This window comes from Tiliqua scincoides, chromosome 1 (assembly GCF_035046505.1).
Source record: "Tiliqua scincoides isolate rTilSci1 chromosome 1, rTilSci1.hap2, whole genome shotgun sequence".
Lineage (NCBI taxonomy): Eukaryota > Metazoa > Chordata > Lepidosauria > Squamata > Scincidae > Tiliqua > Tiliqua scincoides.
In genome coordinates, this window is record NC_089821.1 from 253,772,855 (window position 1) to 253,798,601 (window position 25,747).

At 41.9% G+C, this 25,747-nt stretch overlaps 1 protein-coding gene across 1 annotated transcript in view; it reads left to right on the forward strand.

The window, feature by feature from the left end:
• Positions 1-25,747, forward strand: part of USH2A (usherin) — a 567,365-nt gene that overhangs the window by 269,533 nt on the left and 272,085 nt on the right. The window contains exons 34-36 of the mRNA XM_066623430.1: positions 10,000-10,147; positions 18,166-18,317; positions 25,516-25,678. Coding sequence (XP_066479527.1) covers positions 10,000-10,147; positions 18,166-18,317; positions 25,516-25,678 — 463 coding nt within the window. The remainder of the gene's footprint in view (positions 1-9,999; positions 10,148-18,165; positions 18,318-25,515; positions 25,679-25,747) is intronic.

Consider the following 25,747-nt stretch of genomic DNA (forward strand, 5'->3'; position numbering starts at 1 on the left):
ATTTGGGAACCACTGACACATGGGATGATGTGGGAACACTAATAGTGCTTATCTAACCTAATAGAGGTCTAGTTGTGCTTAGTTATACATGACTAGTTGCACCAGAAAAGAATGGTGGTGTGCATTTGAATACTGTGCTGAATCTTCTGAATACTCTGTCCCTCCCCCATTTTGTTGCATTTCTTTTATGGATTTTTGGACACTTTTAACTCTCCAGAAGGCCAATGCTGCTGGGGCATAATTTGCAGGTAGCCTTTTTTTGCAATTCCAGTATCTAGATCCATGTTTGTTTGTGGATTGAGGAAATTCCTCCATGACTGGAATCGTATTGGCAACCTTCAGTCTCGAAAGACTATGGTATCGCGCTCTGAAAGGTGGTTCTGGCACAGCGTCCAGTGTGGCTGAAAAGGCCAATCCGGGAGTGACAATCCCTTCCACACCGGGAGCAAGTGCAGTCTGTCCCTGGTCTGTCTCCCTGGCTATGGGCCTTCCTTCTTTGCCTCTTAGCCTCAGACTGTTGGCAAAGTGTCTCTTCAAACTGGGAAAGGCCATGCTGCACAGCCTGCCTCCAAGCGGGCCGCTCAGAGGCCAGGGTTTCCCACTTGTTGAGGTCCATCCCTAAGGCCTTCAGATCCCTCTTGCAGATGTCCTTGTATCGCAGCTGTGGTCTACCTGTAGGGCGCTTTCCTTGCACGAGTTCTCCATAGAGGAGATCCTTTGGGATCCGGCCATCATCCATTCTCACGACATGACCAAGCCAACGCAGGCTTCTCTGTTTCAGCAGTGAATACATGCTAGGGATTCCAGCACGTTCCAGGACTGTGTTGTTTGGAACTTTGTCCTGCCAGGTGATGCCGAGGATGCGTCGGAGGCAGCGCATGTGGAAAGCACTCAGTTTCCTCTCCTGTTGTGAGCGAAGAGTCCATGACTCGCTGCAGTACAGAAGTGTACTCAGGACGCAAGCTCTGTAGACCTGGATCTTGGTATGTTCCGTCAGCTTCTTGTTGGACCAGACTCTCTTTGTGAGTCTGGAAAACGTGGTAGCTGCTTTACCGATGCGCTTGTTTAGCTCGGTATCGAGAGAAAGAGTGTCGGAGATCGTTGAGCCAAGGTACACAAAGTCATGGACAACCTCCAGTTCATGCTCAGAGATTGTAAGACCTGTGTTTTCTTCAGGCTGATTGTCAGTCCAAAATCTTGGCAGGCCTTGCTAAAATGATCCATGAGCTGCTGGAGATCTTTGGCAGAGTGGGTAGTGACAGCTGCATCGTCGGCAAAGAGGAAGTCACGCAGACATTTCAGCTGGACTTTGGATTTTGCTCTCAGTCTGGAGAGGTTGAAGAGCTTTCCGTCTGATCTGGTCCGGAGATAGATGCCTTCTGTTGCAGTTCCAAAGGCCTGCTTCAGCAGGACAGCGAAGAAAATCCCAAACAAGGTTGGTGCAAGAACACAGCCCTGCTTCACTCCGCTTCGGATGTCAAAAGGGTCTGATGTGGAGCCATCGAAGACAACAGTGCCCTTCATGTCCTTGTGGAAAGATCTGATGATGCTGAGGAGCCTGGGTGGACATCCAATCTTGGGGAGAATCTTGAAGAGGCCGTCTCTGCTGACCAGGTCGAAAGCGTTTGTGAGATCTATGAAGGCTATAAAGAGTGGCTGTCGTTGTTCCCTGCATTTCTCCTGCAGTTGTCTAAGGGAGAATACCATATCAGTGGTGGACCTGTTGGCTCGGAATCCACACTGCGATTCTGGATAGACACTCTCTGCAAGTACCTGGAGCCTCTTTAGTACAACTCGGGCAAACAGTTTTCCTACAACGCTAAGGAGAGAGATGCCGCAGTAGTTGTTGCAGTCACCCCTGTCACCTTTGTTCTTGTACAGCGTGATGATGTTTGCATCCCTCATGTCTTGAGGTACTTCACCTTCTCTCCAGCAGAGACAGAGGATTTCATGCAGCTCAGTGACGATGATCTCTTTGCAGCATTTTAGGACTTCAGCAGGGATGCTGTCTTTTGGGATGACTGGAATACCTTACTAAGATTGGCATGCACTTAGCAACTGGGCAGCCAAACCTCTCTATCTAGGTTAAGGGAGTGGGGTGGAGTGGAGTAGCCAAGGATGCAGAGGAAGGTCAAGACGGAGTGACTGCTCCAATCAGTTAACTTGATGACATTATAAAAGGAAAGTTATAAATTTCTCAGCCTACAGGAAATGGATAATGTTCTCTGCCAGTCACCTGAGTAAACCTTTGCTGAGAGCTCAGAGAGGAGCACTGACTTGCTCATCTGCGAGTGCAACAACTGGGGATTCCTTGATCAATGCAAGCAGCTTAAGCAAGAGACCATCTAGTTCAGTGATTCCCAAAGTGTAGGTCAGGACCCCTGGTTGGTCGAGACCTGATTTTTGGTGGGTTACCAAAGGGTGATGGAAGGATCAGATATAATTAATTGCCTCAAATCCTGATGCTGTTCAAAAATCAGAAACTGTAGCTGCAAGGAGCTGAGCTTCTGCCGTTTGCAAGCTTGTGTAAATATAGGGAGATAAATGTTCGAGGGTCTTTTTCTGGTTTTATTATTTATAAATAAAAAAAACAAAATATTTTTTTCAAGATCTTTTTTTAAAGTCTGGTAAACCTAGGTGGGTCCTGATAGAGTGTCATTTTAAAAAGTGGGTCCTGATGGTAAAAAGTTTGGAAACCAGTGGTCTAGTTAGATTGCAATCAGGGGACATTTTGTAGCTCTACTGCTAAATGAATGCAGCCTGCATGTAGACTTCCCAGACTTCAAGGCAACAGGCCTTGGTGTGTGTATGGGGTGGGTTGGTGGGTTGAGAGTTTGAGTAGCATCATATCTCCATCTGCTGGGCTTTACCAGTTACTGTATCTGTTTGGTATCATTTGGTAACTTAGGCATCTTCCAGCAGCCTGTTGTCTTTTACTACTCACCTTCCTATTTGTTAATTCCCTCTTTGTTTTGGCCTTTTGATAAACTACAGGTGGAGCCTATTTATCTGTGTTAGTTCCATTCTGTTGACTCTTTTCGATTAACAAAAAACCCGTTGTGCTAAATTCCATAGAGTTACGAAAATACACTGCAGCCTGACACTTGGGGCTGGAAGGAAAAATGTTATCAATCCCCTCCCCTGGCTCAGTACTCAGCTCTCTGCCCTCCCATTGCCAGCTGTCCCCGCTTCTTTCACAGGTGGGATGCTGAGCTTTTAAGTGTCCAGTCCTATGCGTTTCTACTCAGAAGTAAGCCCCATTGTAGTCAATGGGGCTTACTCCCAAGAAAGTGTGGAGAGAATTGTAGCCTAAATCTCATGCTTTGCTTGCTGGGAAGGCTTGCTTGGTGATTGCCTGCACCATGGGGGGGGGGGAATTTGGCAAACACTCCCTGGGTTTTTTAAAGCAATCCCCTGTATTACTAGCGCCCCTGCCCCTGTGTGTGTGTGTGAGAGAGAGCTCCACCGCGATACACGTGTTCTGGCTACAGAGGTTTTCTGCCCCCCTTCCCCACTTCAGCTTCTCTGCTGCCTTAGGGGCTCCAGGAGTCTTACTGTTACTTCGCAAGGGGAACCTCTTCCAGGGCTATTTTCCTGCCTGGTCAAGGCGGAGCCTTTTTGCAGTGTTTTGGGCTGCCTGGAAAAGGATCAAGATGCCAGCACAGGACAAAGGCAGCAAAGGTGTGTGTGACTTTCAGTTCCCCCACCCCATTAGCATTGAGATAAATAAATCTGTGGATAAATAGGCTGCACCTGTAGTTGCATTTTGACCCTTAGTCTAACTAGTCCATGCTCACGGGTGATTCAGTGGATTGTAACATCATTTTGACCTGCAGATGTTATTGTGGGTATAATTTTTTGTAAGAAACCCCTGGGATTAAGTCCCCCCCCCCCCCACAGCCCTCCTCTGCCTGGTCTCTGTAGCCTGGGTTGGTGGCAGAGGATACAAACGACCATAGCTTTTTTTTTAATTTCTTTGTTTGTTTTGCTGTTGGTCCAGTAAAGGGAAAGCAGGAAGGGGTGCCACTAGGCACTATTCCCCTTGGTCAGCCAGCCTTCTCCTGGGAGTATCTTTCTCTGATAGATGCAGCTGCAACAGGTAACATGCATGTGGGGGGAGTGTGTGACACCACCACTGGCCAAAATTTTTAAAATTGGTATTTTTGAATAATATGATCATGTTATATATCATTCAATGTGTAGTTTCATGCAGAATGCAAAGAAACAAACCGCGTTAAAATAGGTTGATTTTATCAAAAGTTATAGCCAAAAAATCAGCAGGGCAGGGCAGTTGTACATCACTATGCCCCCGTTCCATCGGAGGAGGTCCACGACTGTGCTGACCTCCCAGACTGGGTGATGCAAATCCTAGTGATGCCACTCTTTGCTGGGGAGCATGAGGAAGGCAAAGAAATAGTTACAAGCAGCCGCAGAGCAAGCATACTTGACGTAAGATTTTTGGGAGGGATAGTGGGGAGGATTCTGTGCCTTCCAAATCTCTGAAATCTCATTTGAACAATATTTCAACTCAGTGCTAATTATCTCCTTTGCAAGCACACATTGTACACCTGTGTTTGTTAATTCTGTAAAACCTTATTTTTTATATACTGTATCTTCAGTTTTTACCTAGTACAGTTTCTCTGTAACAGCCCACAAAAGTAAGTTTGTGACAACGCAAGGAATGAGAAGGTGTTTATTGCATACTAGCAGCATTTTAAAATGTCTTTTAAATGTCATTGCTGTTCTTTTGTGCAGTCATTTTCTTTTGTTTTTTTGATTACAGAACAGTTTAAGTTCCATGGTACCACTGAAAATATCTTGAATATAAACATGAGATTGTCCCTATTTGTTTTAAACACTCTCATCATTTTATAGTAATACCTATATAAGGACATTTGCTTTGATAAATGCCATAGAAAAATATTCTGCTCTTGATTATGAATACATTTACATTTATGTGTAGACACTCTGTATGCATTCATTTTGCTCAACATGCTCTTGAATGCTCTAAATATTACACCACATTATACCACAAAGAAAATAATCTACCTTCAAGTCACAATAAGGGTCTGACTAAAGCCTACCAAAGCAAGGACATTTAGACTAATTAAGGATGACTTGGAATCTGTGTTGGTAGAATTTGTTTGTCCTTTGGGCATTTCAGCATAGTAAACCGTACAGTATTGCGTACATTTCCTGCAGTTCTGTATATAGTTAATACAGTCATGACACATGGTTCCTTTGAAATTAGTGACAATGGATGTATGTAAGAGAGGCTGCATCTGTTCAAATTGTAAGTATAAAGTGGCCAGCAAAGTGAACTTTAAAAATTCTTATGATTCTGCCTTATGAGTATTATACATGATGGATAAACAAGAGGTAAACCTGCTTTTTTTTTTTTTTTTTTAGTGTTATGGCATTATGGTTCACTTTGATACTCAGCAATTTCATTCTTAAGTTATAAAATTAACCTTGTGCCTCCTCAGTCCTTTAGATGAAATCTCATATTTAGATATCAGTAAGAGATTCCTGATAGCTAGTCCCTATATCCTCATTTGCTCTTGATTGGACATGATCCAGTCCAGTAATTCTTTTAGTATCTAACAAGTTAGAAATGATCAACAGTTGATGTGGTATCACTTTAAATCCCTTTCTCAAGTGATGGCACATCTAAGATCCTTGTGTTCTATCTATTTAGATTCCATTCCCAGTGTGAAACCAAGTGCAAGGCAGTTTAATGGCCCAATCCTGTCTGGGCCAGCTGACATGGAAACAGGTCACCACATCTCAAAAAGGACATAGTGGAATTGGAAAAGGTGCAGAAGAGAATGACCAAAATTATTAGTGGATTAGGGAACCTCTCTTATGAGGAAAAGCTACAGTGTTTCAGACTCTTCAGTATAGAAAGATGCCTGAGGAAAGATATGACTGAGACATATAAAAGTATGCAGGGATGGATAAAACATGTAGAGGGAAGTTCTTTTTCTTCTCTCACAACACCAGAACCAAGAGACATCCACTAAAATTGAATGGCAGGACAGTTAGAACAGACAAAAGAAAATGTTTCTTTATCTGGTGTGTAATTATTCTGTGGAGCTCCTTGCCATGGGATGTGGTGATAGTACCTGGCCTAGATGCCTTTAAAAGGGGGGTGGACAGATTTCTGGTGGAAAAGTCCATCACAGGTTACAAGCCATTGTTGCATATACACAACCTTCTGGTTCTAGAAGTAGGCTACTATTTCTAAATGCCAGATGCAAAGGAGTGGCAATAGAGTACTGGTCTCTTGTTGTCTTGAGTAGTCCCTGAGGTATTCAGTGGGCCACTGTGAGATACAGGAAGCTGGACTTGATGAGCCTTTGGCGTGATCCAGCAGGGGTCTTCATACCTTCTTTTGTTACCCTCGACTGGCAGAAAATTATTTCCAGTGTTTGTTATCTGTACGCCACCGTCAACATGCATGGTGCTTTAAAATAGAAGACAGATCCCTGTCATAATCTAAAACACACACACACACAGAAGAGGACTATACTGCAGTAGTGTCAGGATAAATGGGAAAGAATATGCAATTATTTAGTGTAAATGGTCTTTGGCTTAGTTGCAACACAGAATGGGAATGATGAGTTTGTCTGAAGGCTTCTCAGAAATGATGGGTTTTGAAGAACTAAGAGTGGCGGCATCTTGTAGATATGTTCAGAAGTCACAAACAGAATATACATATAAACTTATGTACATACATGCATATAAAAGACAAATAGAAACAGATTTAAAGAAAAAAAGATAGACAGTAGGACACACACACTTTACCCCCATACACTCTTCCCCCATACTCTCTCTCTCTCTCTCTCACCCCTAACTGTGTTCCACATGGCATTTGTCTTCCACATGGCAACTGCTTGCCTGATATGCCTGGAACAAGTGGCCTGGTTGCTAAGACACCTCTACTGCTGAGCTGAGCAGGTTGTGGCTGGAAGGGGTGGGGCCAGGTGGGAGAGGCAAGATCAGGCTGCTAGGCTCTATTGTATTTGAATATTTTACTGCAGTGAAAGAAGGATCTTTGTGCCAGCCAGTGTGGCACAAAATGGACAACCAATGTGGGCAGCCCTTTCCCTTGTTGCTAGCATCTCAGAAAGCACCAATCAAGTACTATGATTTTCATGTTGGCCAGTAGGGCGCAAAACAGGCATGCAGTGCTGACAGCCCCTTATAGCTGGCACCCAAGGCAGAACATCATCCTGTTCCCCCTTGGTATGCTGCTATCCTTGTGGCTGAATTTTTCTTTAACTACAGGTTGTCCCTCATTATCCACTGGGGTTCCATTCCGGAACCCCCATTGGATTAAAAAAAATACCAAATCAGTGGAAAAATAACTTTAAAAACCCACTTCCAGGTTTCTTGCTCCTCTATTGTCACTGTAGAATGCATTGGTATAGACACTATACTGCATTCAGCCACTAGATGGGGTGAGTAATGGAATGAAAGGTAGGAAAACTGGATTTTGGTGCTTTTCCCCCTTGTTACAAGGCATTTAAAGGTGGACCTCAGTATCAGCGGTGAGTCAAATCAGTGGATACCAAATAAGTGGATATCGAGGTCCTACCTGTATAGGTTTTTAATTGTATTTTGTATTGAGTAATTATGTGATATATAGTTTGCCACCCTGAACGTTAGGAAATGTAGTTTGGAAATATCCAATATCCTTTTGGAATATCCAAAGGATTGGAAATTTGGAATTTCCAAATTTTGGAATTTCCAAAAGGATATACGTTTTATTGAAAAGATATAGAAAACAAGGGAAAAGGCATTATTTTTTTTACACATAAAGCCACTTGTTTATAGTTTTAGTGGCTATGGCAGAAGACATTTGAAATAGTTCCATCAGGTCAGGCACTTCATCTGAGAGGGGAAGAAGAATGGTAGAGAAGTTTAAAGTAGGCACTGAAGCAAGCACAAGAGAGAAGACCAGGGTTTTATGATGCAGAACAGTGTTTTAGCAAAGGAGGAGAATTATAGAGATTAGGATATTTTTAATGGGTTTTAGGAGGGAGGGAGAAGTTTCAGAAGTCATAGTTGTGGAGAGGGAAGGAAAACTGGGCATTCACATATGGAGGAGAGGTGGGGTAGAAATAGATTAACAGATCAAACCTAACCTAGCCAGTGAGCCTGCACTGCATCTAGAGCTGGGTTGGGCCAGGTTGTAGTGCAACTTGGTGTAAGTGGAGTTCATTCCCCTTTCCCCATGTCATTCAGCTACTGGTCCTATGGAATTTCGCAGATATGCGCTCCCTAAATTGGTGGCACTGATCCAAGCTGTCCAGTGTAGGGCTGGGCTGCTTGGTGGGTGTGTGTGTGTGTGTAGGATCTGGCCTAAGTACCAGATCCTGGTACATTCCCTCTCCCAGACCTGTTCCTCCCACTAGCCCACCTGCCACCTGCCCTCGCCACACCCTGAGACAACCCTGGAACGCCCTCCCCCACCCTCCCCAGACCCCTCTGCTGGCAGTCCTTGGTGGTGCAAACTTGGGCCAGTGCTATGGAGGCTGGTACACCTACATGTGCCTGCCTGTCGACTCTCCCAGTAGCGCAGAAGTGCCTTATGGTACTTTTGCAACACCTAGAGGCTGCCGCAAGGGACTTGCATTAGCCCAAGAGAACCTAAGGATTGTGCTCTCAATAAATTAAATAACTGACCCTTAGGCTGCTGTCTAAAAAGTATGCTGTCCATCTACAAAGCAAAGCTGGACTGTACAGCTTTGGATCCTAAGGAAAAATGGAAAAATACAGTGAGAAAGGTACACCTTGGCAGACAGGGCAGGCAGTTCCTGGGAAGAATCAGTGTATAATCCTCTGTGGCAATGATGCAGCTCTGAACAACAAAAGGGATTCAGATGAGTGTTTGGCCAGCAGTGGCCCTGGTGTGCACTAGAAGACAGCAGACACTCCCACTGGAGTAGCTAGGGCTTCTGGCACCCAGGAGCCCTATAATTTTTGACACCCCCATAACCTCCATACACCCTTCTCAGGCTTCAGAAGGTCTCTGAAAGGTACTTCCGGTTTTTGGCAAAAACCGACGTTCCTCTGAAGGCCCAGGTAGGCTGTGCATGACGCACCTGCCTTGGGATCTGTCTTCTGTGGTGCGAGTTGGCACCCCCTTATGGTGTGGTACCTGGGACAGTGTACCCCCCTGCCCCCTACCTACACCACTGGACACTCTCTGCTCCTAGATGTTGCAAAAGGAAGTGATAGTTAGGCAACATAGTTGATAGCAGAAGGGTCAGGAGTGGTACAGACATAAGACAGAGATGCAGCATCAATATGTGGTGTTATGCACTTCCCTTCCCCCTTTGCTTTCCCCATACATTTCATTTTTTCCCCCTCACCTTAGCCACTGGAAAAAAAAGAAAAGCTTTATTGTAAGAACAAAAAAGAATAGCGTTATCCAGAGTGTTATCGTTTTCACTTTCAGAAATTGTATATTTTTATCCCTAGATATAAGTAGCATTAGGATATTCCCTGAAAGAGACTGGTAACTCAAGGCCCAATAGAGAATTGTAGAGCATTTGGGGGGAACGTAGGAAATGCTTACAAGCCCACAGCCTGCCCTGTTTGAGCTGCACTTCTTTACAAAGTCATCAAAATCACTGTCCCTTCACATGGGATAGTTTGTGTCCAGTTCCTTCTCTCTGATCCCTGAGCCTCCTTGCGGAGAGAGAAACAGGCAGCCAAAGAGACTGTGATGCAAAATGGGCGCCTGCTCTGGAGAGGATGGCCCCTGGGGAAGAATCTGCAATTTTCCTTGGCTTAGGGCAACTATAACCGAAACTCATTCCGCACAAACAAGTTCAGGGCTATCAAAAAGATCATGTTTTGTCTGAGGTCTAAAAATACAGAATCAATACAAGTCTTTGCAAAAGCTCTGATTTCTGGCTTTGCTGGTTGGCGACTCTCAGGGACGTATTAATACATTCTGTTTTATTGTTGTGTAATTTGTTTTAAAAGGCCTGCACTGGAGGCGGATGTACGCTAAGTGAATCTACCTCAGCAATAACCACCGAGAGTACTCCAGAAGGTGTTCCTGCTCCTGAAGCCCAGTCGTATTCCTCTGACTCCTTTAACATCTCGTGGACTAAGCCTGAGTACCCAAATGGTAAGTGAACTCTTTTAGCCTCAAGTTAAAAAGATGATTAGTAAAGGTAAATTAATATTCTAAATGGCAGCTTATATGTGGTGCTTAATTTTTAATGATCATTTTAGCACATAAAATACCTGAGATAGTATCATTGTCTATAGCTTGGAGATTGAAGTTTTCGACTCTGCCTTGCTGTTTTAGTGGCTCAAAAGTGCACCCTTTTGATGGTTCTTATGTACTGCATTCACTTGCTTAATGCTACCTGGAACAACTGAACTGAAGGAGACTCTTTGACACTGGCAGTTGGCTTTGTCGTGCACGTCTTCATAAAGCCTTGTTTTTTTCATGGCATTTTTAACATGATTTTTTTACTCCTGAATATATTCTTTTTAAAAATATTGTATTTGTAATTTTTTTTTTTTTAAAGAGAGGTTTTTAATTAGAGACATTAGTCAAGTGATTTTTGCAACTTGGAATTATTTATCTACTTGGAGAGTTGCCATCTTTTTAAATTAGGCACGCTCTCATGCAGTTTGTCATGCCAGTGTAGTTCCAGAAGTGCCAGTGAAGTGACTGTTAGACTTTGCTGGGGAGACCTGGGTTCAAATCCCTATTTGGCCATAGGGTTGTCACAGGGTTGTTGTAAGGATAAAATTGGGGAAAGACAGCATGCATAGTCCACTCTTAAGATCCTTGGGAGAAGGTGGATGAAAATGTACATGATGGTGATGATGTTGTAATACTGATGTCATGATACTGCAGGGGTGAGGAATACTGCATTTGTTGCAAATCTCTGTTCCAAACAACTTATTGCAGCTTTTCTAGCCAATATTGCCACTTGTCCCACTGACCTCTTTACCTATGCTTTTATCAGCATCCCAATACATAGACATTTTAGCAGGGAAAGCTTTTTCCTGACATGGAGATAAGTTGCAGAGAATGCTCGACCCCTGCATTTCTGTTTGTCAATACAATTTGTGTTGTTTTCAGAATGTGATACTCTGAATGCTTTTAGAATTGGAGTGTTGCTCAGATCTGATCCCAGCAGTGCATGCGCTGGTGACATGCTCTTGCTACCATGATGCACTCTATGTAAGGCTGTCTTTGAAAACTGGAGACTGCAGTTAGTGCACAATGTGCAGCCTGTGTGGTAACGGGGTCTCCATGGTTTGACTCCATTAGGCCACTTCTTCTCTGTCTACCAATTCATTTCTAAGCACAGTTCAAAGTGCTGGTTTTGACCTTCAGAGCCCTTTATGTCTGAGGACTTGTGGTACCAAGGATCACCTTCTGCCATATGAGATGGACTGCCCCTGAGATCATCTGGAGGCCTTCCTGCAAGTATTGCTAGTCTGTGATGCTTGATTGGCAAGACGAGGAAGCTTCTGTGTAGCAGCCTCCCAATTATGGAACTCCCTCCCTGCTGAATTGAGAACAGAACTCTCCCTGTTGGCCTTCCTGTTTTATTTTGGCTTTCGTTTGCTCTTTAAAGCATCGTAACTTTTTAAACTGTTACTGTGGTTTGTTGTTTTATTTTATACTGTATTGTATTTTATTGTTTTACATTTTGGGTGTTGTTAGCCACTTTGGTTTTTTATTTTTAAAGTCAAAGGCAAGTTGCAAATGTTTAAAAAAATAAATGTAACACTTCAGAATGCTTTTAATGCATGGGAGAAAATGGAAAGGCAAAGATTTTAAATGGAATGTATGTCTAATAGAACGTGCATTGGTTTCACAGCAGTGTTACAGAGGACATGCAAAAACTTATTTAAATGTCTTTTAAATACATTATTTAAATTAAATAAAAACTTATTTAAAATAAATATTTTTAAAAGAAAAATGACCCTATACAAAACAGAAGAGACTCGGCACTAATTCATGTCACTCATGAGCAGGGCAATAAAAAGAGTGAGCAACCAATGTTGTATATACTTGTTCCTACTTTTAGAAGAAATGAGTCTTTTTAATAATAATGTCGAAAGGAACCACCTGAGGGTCCAATCCTATCCAATTTTCCAGTGCCAGCATACCTGTGTCGATGGGGTGCATGCTGCATCCTGAGTTGGGGAGGCAGTCACAGAGGCCTCCTCAAGGTAAGGGAACATTTGTTCCCTTACCTCAGGGCTGCATTGTGGCTGCACCAGTGCTGGAAAGTTGGATAGGATTAGGCCCTGAGTTCCTAATTTTGCAGCACTCCGCCAGCATCTTTAGATTTGTAATAGATGACACTAAGAAATCAGTCAAGTTGACGGCATCCATTTGAAAAAATGTCTTTGATACTCTTAACGGCTATAAATAAATACTCTAATCTGTGAGTTAACTGAAGTGTGCCTCTAGTTTGCCTTCTGCCCTGAAAAGGTATAGCACTGTTGATTGTTTTCAGAATAATTTATAAGTAATTAGGAATTTTAACAAGACATATTTATTGCCAGATTTGCACTATACTGGATGTGGGCCATGGTATATATTACTGATATTTTTTATATTGTTCCTGTATGTTTGAATGGAAACCATCTTTGAAGAAAACTGGATACTTTTTACACAGTACTCTCTAAGTAGTGACTCTGTAACCATCAGTTCAATTAGTGGTTCATATAGAAATGCTTTGCATGTGCAACATTCTGGCCAATGCATGTTTTCAGTAATTTTGAAACCTAACTATCGGTTAAGCATTTATACCTAGATGCTTTGATAGTAATCATTATGTTAGTTTCAAGTGAAATTTAGGGGTCAAGCCTGTCTTCTTCCCCCCCCCCCCCCGAAGAAGCCTTGCTGAAAATGAACATGCTATATCTAGTAGGGGGGAATGGATTGGTATGCCTCAGAAGGGAAAAGATAATAATTTCTCCCTATCCCTACATAAGTCACTGGATCTGCAATGGGTCTCCTCTGACCTGTTCTCTGTGGCTGGTGCAAGTCTGAAGAGAGGAAGGGCTACGAAATGAGGGGCTAGGATCCAGCATGTGCCGTCGCCACTGAATCCACCCCTCCCTGCCCACCACTTCCCCCATAGCGTCCCCACTGCTTCTGCTGCTCTGGTGGGCGTGGTGGGAACCAGCGATGGCCAGAGAGCGCTCTGTGTAGTATCAGCGGCCAACTTGCTACAGCAGAAATGTGCTCCGCTGTCTCAAGGTGCTCCAGCAGGCAGCCCAATCCTGATCATTGTGGAAAATTGTAGCATGTATACAGTTTGCATATTCCATTCTGAACATGCTCTCTAGGTCACTGTGGGTAGTTGTCTTATCTGTGAGACATTCATTGTCATCTTCTGCATGAAATAGGCTTCAGGTCACCAGTATGAATGGTGGTAATGATAGTAGCAGTGTGATAGCAGTTCATGGAGACATTTGTGTGTTTCTGGACACAGTGGTGTAGTGAAGACATCTTGCACTCGGGGGCAGAAAATTTTTTTACACTTATGACAAAATCTGAAAGTAATTGCAATGAGGCGATGATGCCAATTACTTATGGGTTATGGTGTGCTTGGAGCTATTGCGTGTCACTCTAAATGGCCAACTGTTTTTTCACAATTGTTTTCTTTCTACCCCAACATGCCAGGAGTCACGGGCAAACTGAATTAAAATGTGAGATTTTTTTCTCGAAAAATGGGAGAAAGCACTCCCCCCCCCCGATACAGTGTGCACTTTTTCTGTGCTTCTGCACCAGCAGGGGGAAGGAAAGGATAGGATTGGGCTGTTAGTCACTTGATCTTTACCAAATACAAGTAGGTCACAAGTTCTTCCACCACACAGCAGTAGGAATTTTTAAGGAATAGTTTAAGGGTACTGCTTTGGAATAGGTCCTTTAGTTTAGCAGATACTGAAAACCACAAATAATAGAATCCCTAGGTGGGAGCCATCGGAGGACCTCTGGATGTAATGTCCAGGGGGATGCTCAGAGTCCCGGAGAGGCGGTGTGTGGCCTCCCAAGCTTCAGAAGGCCTCATGGAAGTCTTAGAAATGCACTTCCGGTTTTCAAAACTGAAAGTGCATTTCTAAGGATTTCACAAGGACTTCTGAGGCTAGGGGAGGCCACACGCTGCTCCCCCAGGTCTTAGAAGGCCTCCTAGAGACCTTAGAAATGCACTTCTGGTTTTAATGAAAACTGGAAGTGTGTTTCTAAGGTCTCTAGCAGGCCTTCTGGGCTTTGGGAGGCCGAGCACCAGCTCTTCAGAGTGCACAACACCCTCCTGGACATCCAGAGGTTTTATGATGGCCCTACCTGCAGATTTGCTTGTTCATGGATTTTGGTATTCACAGGGGGATAGGTTGAGAACCCTGGGGACAGGGAACCATTTCCTAGTATATTTCACAGGGTAAACTGCTTTGTGAACTACTCTTGTTGAAGAGTATAGAAGTATTAATAATAATAATGTTTTACATGAACAACTTTTTGTAATGTATTCAACCTCAGGGTGCAGAAAGAGTATACAGAGTTCACATTAGTATAGAATTAGCTGCTTTTGTGTCTAGAGAGCAGAATGTCTACATGTCAATTGTCAAATAAAGCAATTTTCCCAAGATTTTTGGTAGGAGAGATATGAGTTCTGGTTGGCAACCTTCAGTCTCGAAAGACTATGGTATAGGCCTACAGCACCTGGTATTCCCAGGCGGTCTCCCATCCAAGTACTAACCAGGCCTGACCCTGCTTAGCTTCCAAGATCAGGGATGTGCAGGGTTCTACAGAACATATCAAATGTAAAAGAAACTTTTAGAAGATAATGCTTATAAATACTTAAAATACTTAAAAGAAACAGTAGAAAATCCACAACTCTGTACAATGAGGTGGATTTCAGACAATCTCTTTGCTTGGCTCAGCTACATTTTAACCTTTGTAGGATGGAGAGACATAATAAACCACACAGATCAGGTGGATAGACTGGAAGTTACGCCCACAAACCAGAAGTTGCTTCTGGTCACTTCTATGGGCCATTCTGAGGCACGTGGAGGGTGGGTCACAGTGGGTCCCAGGGGTCCCACAGTAGGTCACAAGCTCAGCGTGACCTGGAATTACACGCGACCCAGTGTGTCATTAGTCTGTGGAACTCCTTGCTACAGGATGTGGTGATGGCATCTAGCCTGGACGCCTTTAAAAGGGGATTTGACAGATTTCTGGCGGAAAAATCCATCATGAGTTCCAAGTCATGATATGTATTTGCTACCTCCTCATTTTAGAAATGGGCTACATCAGAATGCCAGATGCCAGGGAATACACCAAGATGCAGGTCTCTTGTCATCTTGTGTGCTCCCTGAGGCATCTGAGGACCACTGTGAGATACAGGAAGCTGGACTAGATGAGTCTTTGGCCTGATCCAGTGGGGCTGTTCTTATGGAAGAGGGCTCCAGGTCTCCCAGTAAGAAGTTGCTCCACTTCCAGGAGCATTGTGTTGGTCCTAGCAAATATAGTGTTGCAACCCACTGCGTATGGGCTTGTAACCCATTGGGAAACACTGACTTGATCAAACTGTATGTTATATATAGCAACACATTTTAACTTGCCAGGTGCAATATATCATTGCTGCCTCCACCTGCTGCTGATTCTTTGAAAAGTTTGGACTATGCCCCCTTCACAGTAGTCATGCGTAGAGATGTTTTGAAAATGGTGTTATTTTTCCACCAATTTTGGTGAATAAAAAAATTGAAAAAGGCTAAAAGTGATGTTAATAACTTTTTTAAAAAATTACTTATTCAGGCAGGGTACAGAACAGAGGCATTTACAGTGTGGGGGGGATTCATAGCTTGCATCAATAGGCAATGTTACCTGGCCAGCCCAGAATTCTTTTAGCACAAAGTGGTAGGAGAAACCCTTCATCACACAACCACAGCTTGTGTGCTTACTTGCAACAACCAGCACCTCACCTTCTTGCAGCTGGATAACGGGGCTATGGGAATAAGCCCCTGGGAGAGGAATGGTGAAAAGCTGAAGCCATCTAGCAGTGGAAACCGGTACTGCAATATTAAGATGAATGAACCCATGATGCTTTGCTGGATCTTTCTGACCTTCAGCAGCCTTGGAGAGACCTCTGCGTCTCTTTTGGAAAGAAAACAGGACCATGAGGCAGCACTGAAAGGAATAAAATGGGGGTTATTCCATTTTATTAGTAAAAATATTTTTCTTTCTTTTCTGTTGCAAATTTTGCATTACAGGTGTTACTGCGTTATCCACTGATTTGGCTCACCACTGATACCGAGGTCCACCTTTAAATGCCTTGGAACAAGGAAAAAGAGCACCTAAATCCAATTTCCTACTTTCATGCTGTTAAATAATTATCATTTCATTCCATTAGATTCCATTACTCCCCCCAATTAGTGGCTGAATGCAGTATAGTGTCTGCACCAATGCATTCTGGGGCAACATTAGAGGAGCAAGAAACCTGGAAGTGGGTCTTTAAGGCTATTTTTCCACTGGTTTGGTATCCAGTGATTTTTTTTATCCACTGGGGTTCCAGAATGGAACCCCAATGGATAACGAGGCATGACGTGTATTTCACATTTACTATTTTCAAACACCTCTAGTCATAGGATACTAACTGCCTTGTAAGGGAAAGGAGGGCAGAAGAGGACGGGTGAAAGTTTCTGATTTTATGTTGTCATTGCATTTGTAGAGTTTTGATGTGAGCAATCTTAGGACCTCTTTCAGGGCTAGATAAAAACTTCCAGAATAAATAAATATAAATTACAGATCAATCCTAATGAACTGATCCAGTGGTGGAATGAGCCTTTTGGTAGTGATGACTGCCTTATAGCAGTCAGAAACACCTCTCTGATAGCAAATGAAGCTACCTACTGCCAGAGCATTGGCAAGGAAGTGGCAGTGCCGCATGCATGGCGGTGGTTCTAGACTGACCTGCTGATCCAGGTAGTTTGGCAGGCAGGGCAAGGCAGGGGGAGGGAGGAACTGAGTGGTGATGGAGGTGGGATGAGGGGCGAATCCGTTCCAGAAAAAGGGCAGGTTTGGTGGCAGTGGTGCTGCTGAATCCTCACCGCCTTCGTGGACCCAGTCCTATGGCCCAGATCCATGCAGACCTGTGCCAATGATTTTGCTGGTGCAGGTCTGAGTGGACCCCTCTGTATCATGAAGGCTTATCCCCAGGTAGTGGAACAAATGTTCCAAAGGGTACCTGTGGGACTCCCCCCCCCCTCCCGCCCGCAGGATGTAGCACAAGCCATTTTGATGCAGCTGCATTGGCGGAGGACGGGGGAAGCACAGGATTGGGCTGTTAATTAATGAATCAGGCAGTTGAATAATGTTTTGGAATCTTCTTCCTTGGGGATCCTTTAGCAACAGCTAAGTAAGTATCCACCTGTGAATACTTTAGAAATATGGAGTCCTACCTTGAGGCATAGAATTGGATCACATGATCAAAACATCCTGATTCTATGATGTGAAAATTCTAAAATTCTATGATTCTAAAGCAGCAGCTGAATAAATAACAAAACATGTCTACTTTCACATTAAATGTCAATAAAAATTACTAATGTAGTAGAAGGCCAAGGTCAGGGGGTGGGGGGCTGGATGGAGGAATTGTTTCTGAGCTTCCTAAGGCGTTATATTTAAAATATGGATCACTAGCTCTGAAGGTGTTAGGATTCTAAATAGTCTCTATATATCACCCATGTCCTTGTTTTAATCCACACATGCATTTGCATGCAGAGTAGGGCTGTGAAACAGAATTGCTTCAACTTTTCTCAGCTCAAAGATTGCTTTGACTTATACTTTAGAAGCTGGTCTATTAGGGTCTACTTATTTTGGAGCAGGGTAATTTTACTTTTAACAAGATGAATGCAGAACTTCTTTCTGGATTTCCAACATTTTGCAAGGAGGAAAAATACAGCTATTTTGTCTTGTTTTCTTTTGTTATTGACAGCACCTGTATTTTGCTGCTTCTGTTTTGTTAAGCTACTTAAAGCAATTTGCACTTCGTCAAGATTCCATAAACACAAGGTCGACTCCCTGTCCCCCAGCTCTTATCTGATGTGGTTTGCGGCATATTGGATCAAGTATATTACCTGTTCTCTTTTTTGGTTTTTAAACAGGGATCATTACTAGTTATGGATTGTATATGAATGGCATTCTGGTCCAGAACTCCTCGCAGCTCAGTTATTACACTTCTGGACTTCCTGCTTGGAGCCTGCATTCCTTCAGAGTTCAGGCATGTACTGCAAAAGGCTGTGCTCTGGGCCCACTGGTGAGTATTGCCTCAATTTACATTCTGTGAATGTAATAAATGTCAGATGGCCGTGAATATCAGAGTAAATGGTGATGATTCACACTGGTCAGTACTAACCCATCTGGCAAAATGTGACATTTTATAAAAAATGCCATTAAAAGCGGCAGAGGACTGGAATAGGTCACCACTAGGCACTGTTCCAAAATATCATATAGATACAGTAAAGACTGAGACAGAGAATGAAGAAAAAATCTAGAGTGAAACGCACATTATTGAAATTAAGGGGAGTTAATATGTTTAAAAGGCACAGATGTGGTTTAATCTGATTTATAAGGACACGATTAAAAAAAGAATTACTACTCCAGTAATGAGTAAAACATTCGATCCTCTGCCTGTCTGAAAAGCGTTGAAGATATAAGGTTCATAGAAGACAAAACAACATTGCATGTCACAACATCATTTCCCTTGCTCAAAACTGCTGTGCTGTTTAGAAAGGCTATTAATGTGGATTAAGGTATTTAGGAATTGTGCTGCTGCAAACAGATGTGATGCAGCATATCCAGCTTTTTACAGATGCATTCCTCACAATGCAAACAAATGCCCAAATCCAAGCCTACAATTCTCAATATTAGAGGATAACTTACGTATAATTTAAGCTTCAGAAATTTGTTTGCAGTCCAACACTTCTGGGGCTTAAATTCTATGTATTCTCTAATATTAAGTATTAACGACTTTTTATCTTCTTGCAGTGCTATGTATTATTTAACTGTGAAGAATTAAGAACAGAAATTAAAAATATGAAATAAGAGAAACTAGAGACATTATGGAATGCTCTTTGGTGATAGGGCTTCTGATTAATAGCCTCCCAGAATGACACACTCTTGTAGCAAAATGACACAGCTCCAATCTTTGTGAGGTTTAATCTTGGTGAGGTTGAATATACACATCCCAGTAAAATGCTGTTCCTCCCATTCCCCCCCCCCATCTTTTTTACAGGGGATAAAATTCCACTAAAATACATACTTCAGTACTTTCGGTGAACTTTTTGCTCAACAGCCTCTCACTGTGTAATAATAGCTTCACTGTATGAAGATTACCTCAAGGGAAGCACATCAAGATTTAATTTTTTATTTTGATTTTTGATCACATTTCCCATTTTCTTCCCAAGATTCATTGCTTTAAAATGCTGGTAACATCATCCATCTGTAGAACAGGATTGCAGACTTTATTACCATTAAACATTTTATAGCTTGAATGGGGTTGATGGATATTTACTCTTAAAAGCATGAGTGGCTTTTTGCCAATTTTTCTACTCAATTAAAAAAAAAAAAATCCTGGAAATTTAGGGAACAATCCTCCAAGTGCTCATGGAGCTACTGCTGTTCAACATCCACTCATTTCAGTGGGGCTTATATGAGATTCCCATATAAGCTCCATTGAAATGGACAAAGGTTGCACAGCAACAGCAGAGCTTGCCGAGCTGTGCTCTTAAAACTTTTTTTTTTCCTTTGAGTTCCCAGCCTACAAAAGGATGGCTATCATTTTCCCATCATTTTTTTCCACCAATTTCATTGTACAAATTGTACTATCAAGCATTTGGAATTGTGGAACACCACTTGCTGCTTACATTCTGTTTACTCTGACAGTATTCTAAGTGCTCAAATATTCCATCTTTTTCCTTTTTTCTGGAAGAAACTACACTGCTTGTACGTTACTGCACTTCATTAAAGTGGAATCTCAGCCTTGACTTTCAGCGCAATTCAAAACAGGGGTTTAGAGTCAACTTAATACTTATCTGTATCGCCTGTTCAGAATGCAAACTATTTTCCTGAGCCATGATCCGTCTCCAATCACAAGAATTGAAATGCAATGTCTTTATTTAGAGAGTAACTCACCTAAATGCTGCCAGGATGCTAAAGCCCTACATTGTTATTTGATTTTCTGAAAGATTTTTCCCCAATTACCATTTCTATCCAACACTTGGTGTAGAAAAGTGGGTGGGGGAGGTTGGAAAAAGCAACTTTAGCTCATTGAGTACTTTAAATAGAAGCAGGGACATCTCCCAGTAGTAAATTGATATTATCCTTCCAGCTATTTTTGTTGCTGATCTTTTATTTAATGTGCCCCAATCGATTGAAGAGATGCTATGCCATGCAAGCACCTTAAGAACCGGATTCCTCTGGTTTAAGATTTTTTCCAAAAGTAGCTGCAAAGATTTTAATCAGCCCTGTAAGAATTTCCATTGTATATCATTTTCATTTAACATTTTTTTTTCAGAAAAGGTGCACCTGCTTTTTAACTAAGTGAATACCTAGGAATTTTTTAAACCAAACAATTACTTTACACCTAGGATTTTAAAAGGGTATAGAATCTGCATTATAGTCACTGAACTGTTTGTAGAAGGAAACACAACTATTGAGAACTTTCATTCATTTGTAAAAATATTATCTAAAATGATACCGATGTCAAAGCTATGTGAATTCTTAAGACAGATAAAGGAGAAGAGATGGTATTGTAAGAGATCTGTATAATTTATAAATGTAATTTGACTTTTTATGCATTTGCCTTATTGTTTTGCAACTTCATCTTGTATCTTTTATTTGAATGATGATGCATTCTCTTAATCTACTTTGAAACAATATTTAGCACAACATGTCTTGTTTAGTATTGTGTAGCTGGCAAATAATTTCGTATTTCAAATTAGTATTGCGGCTGCAATATACACTAATTTCAAATTGGAATTATTGTGGCTGCAATAGACACTTTCCCAGAAGTAGCCCACATTGAAGACAAAGGACTTATTTTTGAGTAGGCAAACATAGGCTTGTGCTCTGTGTGTTTTAAAAATCTATATAATCAACTAAATGAACGCATAAGGTGTTTTTGTCAACAGATATTTGGACATAGTCTGTCTATAGCAGGGGTGCGCAGACTTTCAACTTTAGGAATTCTGGACCTTTTACAATTATATAGAAGAGGGAATTTCAGCAGGTGCAGCTTGTCTTCTGACAAGCTGTACCTGCTAAAATTCTCTCCTACACAATTGTTAAAGGCACAGATCCCTAAAGTCAAAAGTTTGCCTACCCTTGGTCTATATAAATAGTATGCATTTTAGATCAGTGACTAAGATGTAAAATATGTACTTTTTGTATGGAGCATAGACTGGTACACAATGATTTAATCCAGATCTTCCAAAAGTACACATAACGTATTGCGACTTTGCAAGAAACTGAGCATTCAGAAGACAGCAGCATTCAGATCTTTAAATTCTTTTAATTAATTATTTTAATTCCTTGATTCACAAGAAATAAAAAGGTGACATAGGGACAGAATTGAAAAGAATCAGGAATTTACTTGGTTTATATTGCTTCACATCATAGACTTTGAGAAGCTGTAGCCTGATGTAAAAAAATAATTATGAAGACACGGATAATTGAAAATTAATGTCGCACGTATCTCATATCATGCCACCCTTGCTACTTTTGAAAGATAGAGCTAATGAAAAAGGTGTGCACCAGGGGTTCAGTATAACTGTAGTGGATTACAGCTCACATGCAGGATCAACACACCTTTCAACGGAGTGTACTGTATTTCCTGAGAATCTGTGAGCAACTCACTACAACTTTCTTCCTCTGTGTTGGGTTGAAATCTGGTGGAACTTTCTGAATGTTTAGTAAATATGCCATCAGAGCTCTAGTCAGACCAGGATACCATATTTTAAGAAACTGTCATCAACATGTGTATCTTTTTCTCTTTGTCACTGAATACAAATGGCAGAAGCTGGAAGAAAGAAATGTAGACAATATATATAATCTGCAGTATGGATTTATACCAGCATTAAGAAACCAGTAGCTGCCAATGTGCCTGATATGCAAACAGGTCTTTTCTAATGAGGTAATGAAGACATCTAGACTGATTGAACACTGAAGAAGGCACATTCTGACAAGGCAGACAAGAATTTAACTTTTTTTTTCAAACACTGTAACAAATTTCAAAAGCACTCAACACTGTCAAGCATGTTACGCAAACATCAAGCAATTGGGTTTGCATGTATCACATAACACTTCATTGTTGATCACAAAGTCTGGAATGCCACATAGGAGTGGTGAAGAACTCATTCTACCTGAGGTTTTGAGTATTGTTTTGCATAAGTCACCACACCTTATAATTAAGACATTGCCTTTCAGCAACAATTCAGTGCAAAGGCACACAGATGAAATGGCTGAAAATGTGGAAGATACACTGTGTGTCGTACTAAGCACAACAGAATTTGCATTACAGCTGGATGAGTCAACTTTGCCAGACAATGAATCTTTGCTTCTCCCTTATGTGCACTTTATAAAAGACAAAAGTTTGGCTCAAGACTCATTTGCAAGGCAGCTAAGAACAGATACTAAAGAGAAGTCAATATTTTGGATTGTTGTGCAGTTCTTCAAAGTTAAGGAAATTCTGCTTACTAACACATTTGCTTGTGCAACTAATGGAGCACTATCAATGATTGATCACTACCATGGGTGTACTGCTTACTTGAATAAAGGAGTGCAAATGTCTTTACCATTCACTATATCATTCTTTACCAGCATCTGGTTGCAAAAACCTTCAGTGATCACCTGCACAAGTCATTACACACTGTCATAAGTGCAATGAATAAAATGAAAGCCCATTCTCTCAATGATTAATTAATCTGGGATCTCTTTGTTGAGAATGAAGAAGATTTTGGATGTTTGTTGACTATCAAAAAGCAACTGTTTGAGAAACTTTTACATCCTTTTTGACACTGTTGTGAAGTTTGTTTAAAGACATGGATGCTTTGCTTAGTGATGAAGTCTAAGAGATCGGGCATGACATTGCTTATTTATCAGAACTATTTGCAAATGTCAATGAAATGAATTTGCATTTGCAAGAAAATAAAGTCAATTTATTAAAGGGCCAAATCTGTCATATCTAGGTTTATTTCAAAGTTCATTATATTCAGGCGCACTATAAGCCATTGCAAGTTATACCTTTTTCTGAGCCCTGAGTTAGAAGGAAAAGGTGGGATACAAGACAATGGTCTGCTAGTTTCTTGTGATGGTTTGGATATTTTGCATGAAGATATATCTGAGTGATTTGATGGAACTTCTGGATTAGGTGATAAACCCATTTTCAGATACTAAGAAAATTGGGGTAGTGGAGGAAGAACTAAATGAGCTACAAAAGCATATTGAGATGAAGCCAGGGGTTAAGAAATCATACCCAGAGTTTTGGTTACAGAAGGAAATTTCTCATCACTATCCTGCACTATGGATAGTGGTGAGGAAACATCTTATTGTATTTGGTGGAACAAGGCCAGTTGAAAGACGGTTTTTGATCCATGGCTGTAAGAAGGTACAAGTGGGAGATAGGTTCAAGCTGGGGAGAGACACCTTTTCAAATGGGGAAGCCAGACCTAAATAGAGCAGCAAGTTCAGAAGGTTGTACACAGAAGCAAAGGAAAAAAAGATTCCTTTGGGAAAGGATTAATAAGAAATGATATGGCCACAAGTGCACTCAGCCATATGAGCATATGGAACTGACTTATACCAAGCTGATTTATATCTTATACCTGTGGTTTTCAAACTCTCTGGGAGTTTGAAGACCGCAGTAAGTTCTTGCAGGGAGGGGAGGGAGGCAGCGGGGGTGGGCGGAAGGCAGCGATGCAATTCCCAGGATTGGGGATTCCTGGGGAATCCAACACTCAGAGGGGCTGCAGGGACTGGGATGTACTCACTAATCCCTGCAGCAGCATCCTGGGGGTGCGGGGAGCCCTGCATGGGCGTCTGTAGGGCTTCCCAGCCTTCTAAAAGTGAAAGCGGAGCAATCACACTACACTTCCGATTTTGCAAAGGCTCTTGATTCCACGCTGACCCTTGGGTCACCTTAGAATCGAGTAGCCCCACGGGTTCCCCACAGCATAGAATCGAGTAACCCCACAGGATTCTACAGTCGGCATAGAATCAAGAGCCTCTGTGTCAGGCCAGCAGGCCGAAATGGAGGCTCAGAATCTGGTGGAGCAAATCTCCACTGGTCCCGCCTCCCACCTGCTCTGCCCCCTCCTGCAGCATGACTCCTCCCCTCCCTCCCTCTGCCACCCCATCCCTGGAATGCCTCCTTCCCCCACACCCCACCTACTTCTCCTCTGCCTGGACGTCAGCATGACCACAGAGCAGCAGAGCAGCGGTGGTCCACCGGCACTGAGCTAGCACCAGCGCTGAGGGTCGCAGACGTGTCTTATAGCATGTTTGCGACAGTGCGTGCCAACGGTAAGCCAACACACACTGTATAGAATTGGGCCCTTATTTATTTAAAGGATTTCTACCCTGCCTTTTTGCCACACATTGGGGCACCCAAGGTGGCTTCCCCTCATCCCTATGGAAGCTCAGTAACTCTGCAGAAACGCTGCTGCTAGGAGTGGACAGTGCAGAGAAATACCCAGCAATTGTTTAGGGAAAAGACTTAGAAGATGTTTTGCTAGTGCTTGTTTAAGAGCTTCTCTGGATGTCCATCCAGTTTCCTGTTGTCTGGCTTCAGTTTAGCACCAAACTGCACATCAGACATACATGTAACAAATCACAATGACAGCTTAAATCGAATAAAAGTAACTTTAGGAAGAGGCAATTTGTAACCGAGAATCAGAATCTTGGTGATATGCACACATTTTCTTTCGCAAGAATGCATGATACTTGTAAGATAAATACAGATTATTTTGCATGTATAAACACAAACATTCTGTATTTAAGCTATGTATATTTTACAGATGTAGCTTTATGTGCAAAGTATTGGTTAAAATACTGTTTTATGTAGTAAATATGCATTACACGAAGGATACAGTTGGGCTTTTTCTTTTTCAAACTTTAGTTGAATGTTCAATAAGAACCAACCATCATTTTATGGAGTGATCACTAAAATAAGATACTTGTGAATTGGAGAATAAGTTCTTCCATCAATCTCACATGTGCTGGTTGTGGTTTCAGGTCTTTGTGTATATTCCATGCACATGTTTAAAGGCATACTCACTTCTGACAACCCAGAGCTGAGTGATGGTAATGATAGCACGTTTTGGAAATGATCTAGTGAACCCTGGCTCAGATTAAGCCCATTTCTTTTGCATGTATTATTTAAACAAGCAGTTTGTTTCTCTTTCTCTCTTTTGTTTTATTCTAAATAACTCTAGGACACTGGGTTGTTACATTTGCAGGTAGAAGCCCGTACAATTGAAGATGAACCTAAAGGAAAAATTGAAGTATTTGTCATTAATGATGGATCCAGAGGAATTCAAGTAAAATGGCTTCCTCCTCATGAACCAAATGGACAGCTCACTTATGCTATCCTTCTCACTGGGCTGTTCTACACTGATGAAGGTACTTCTGTTATTGCACTTTATTTGAAATGTATTGTTGATTTGCTATAGATTATATTTCTGAGGAGTT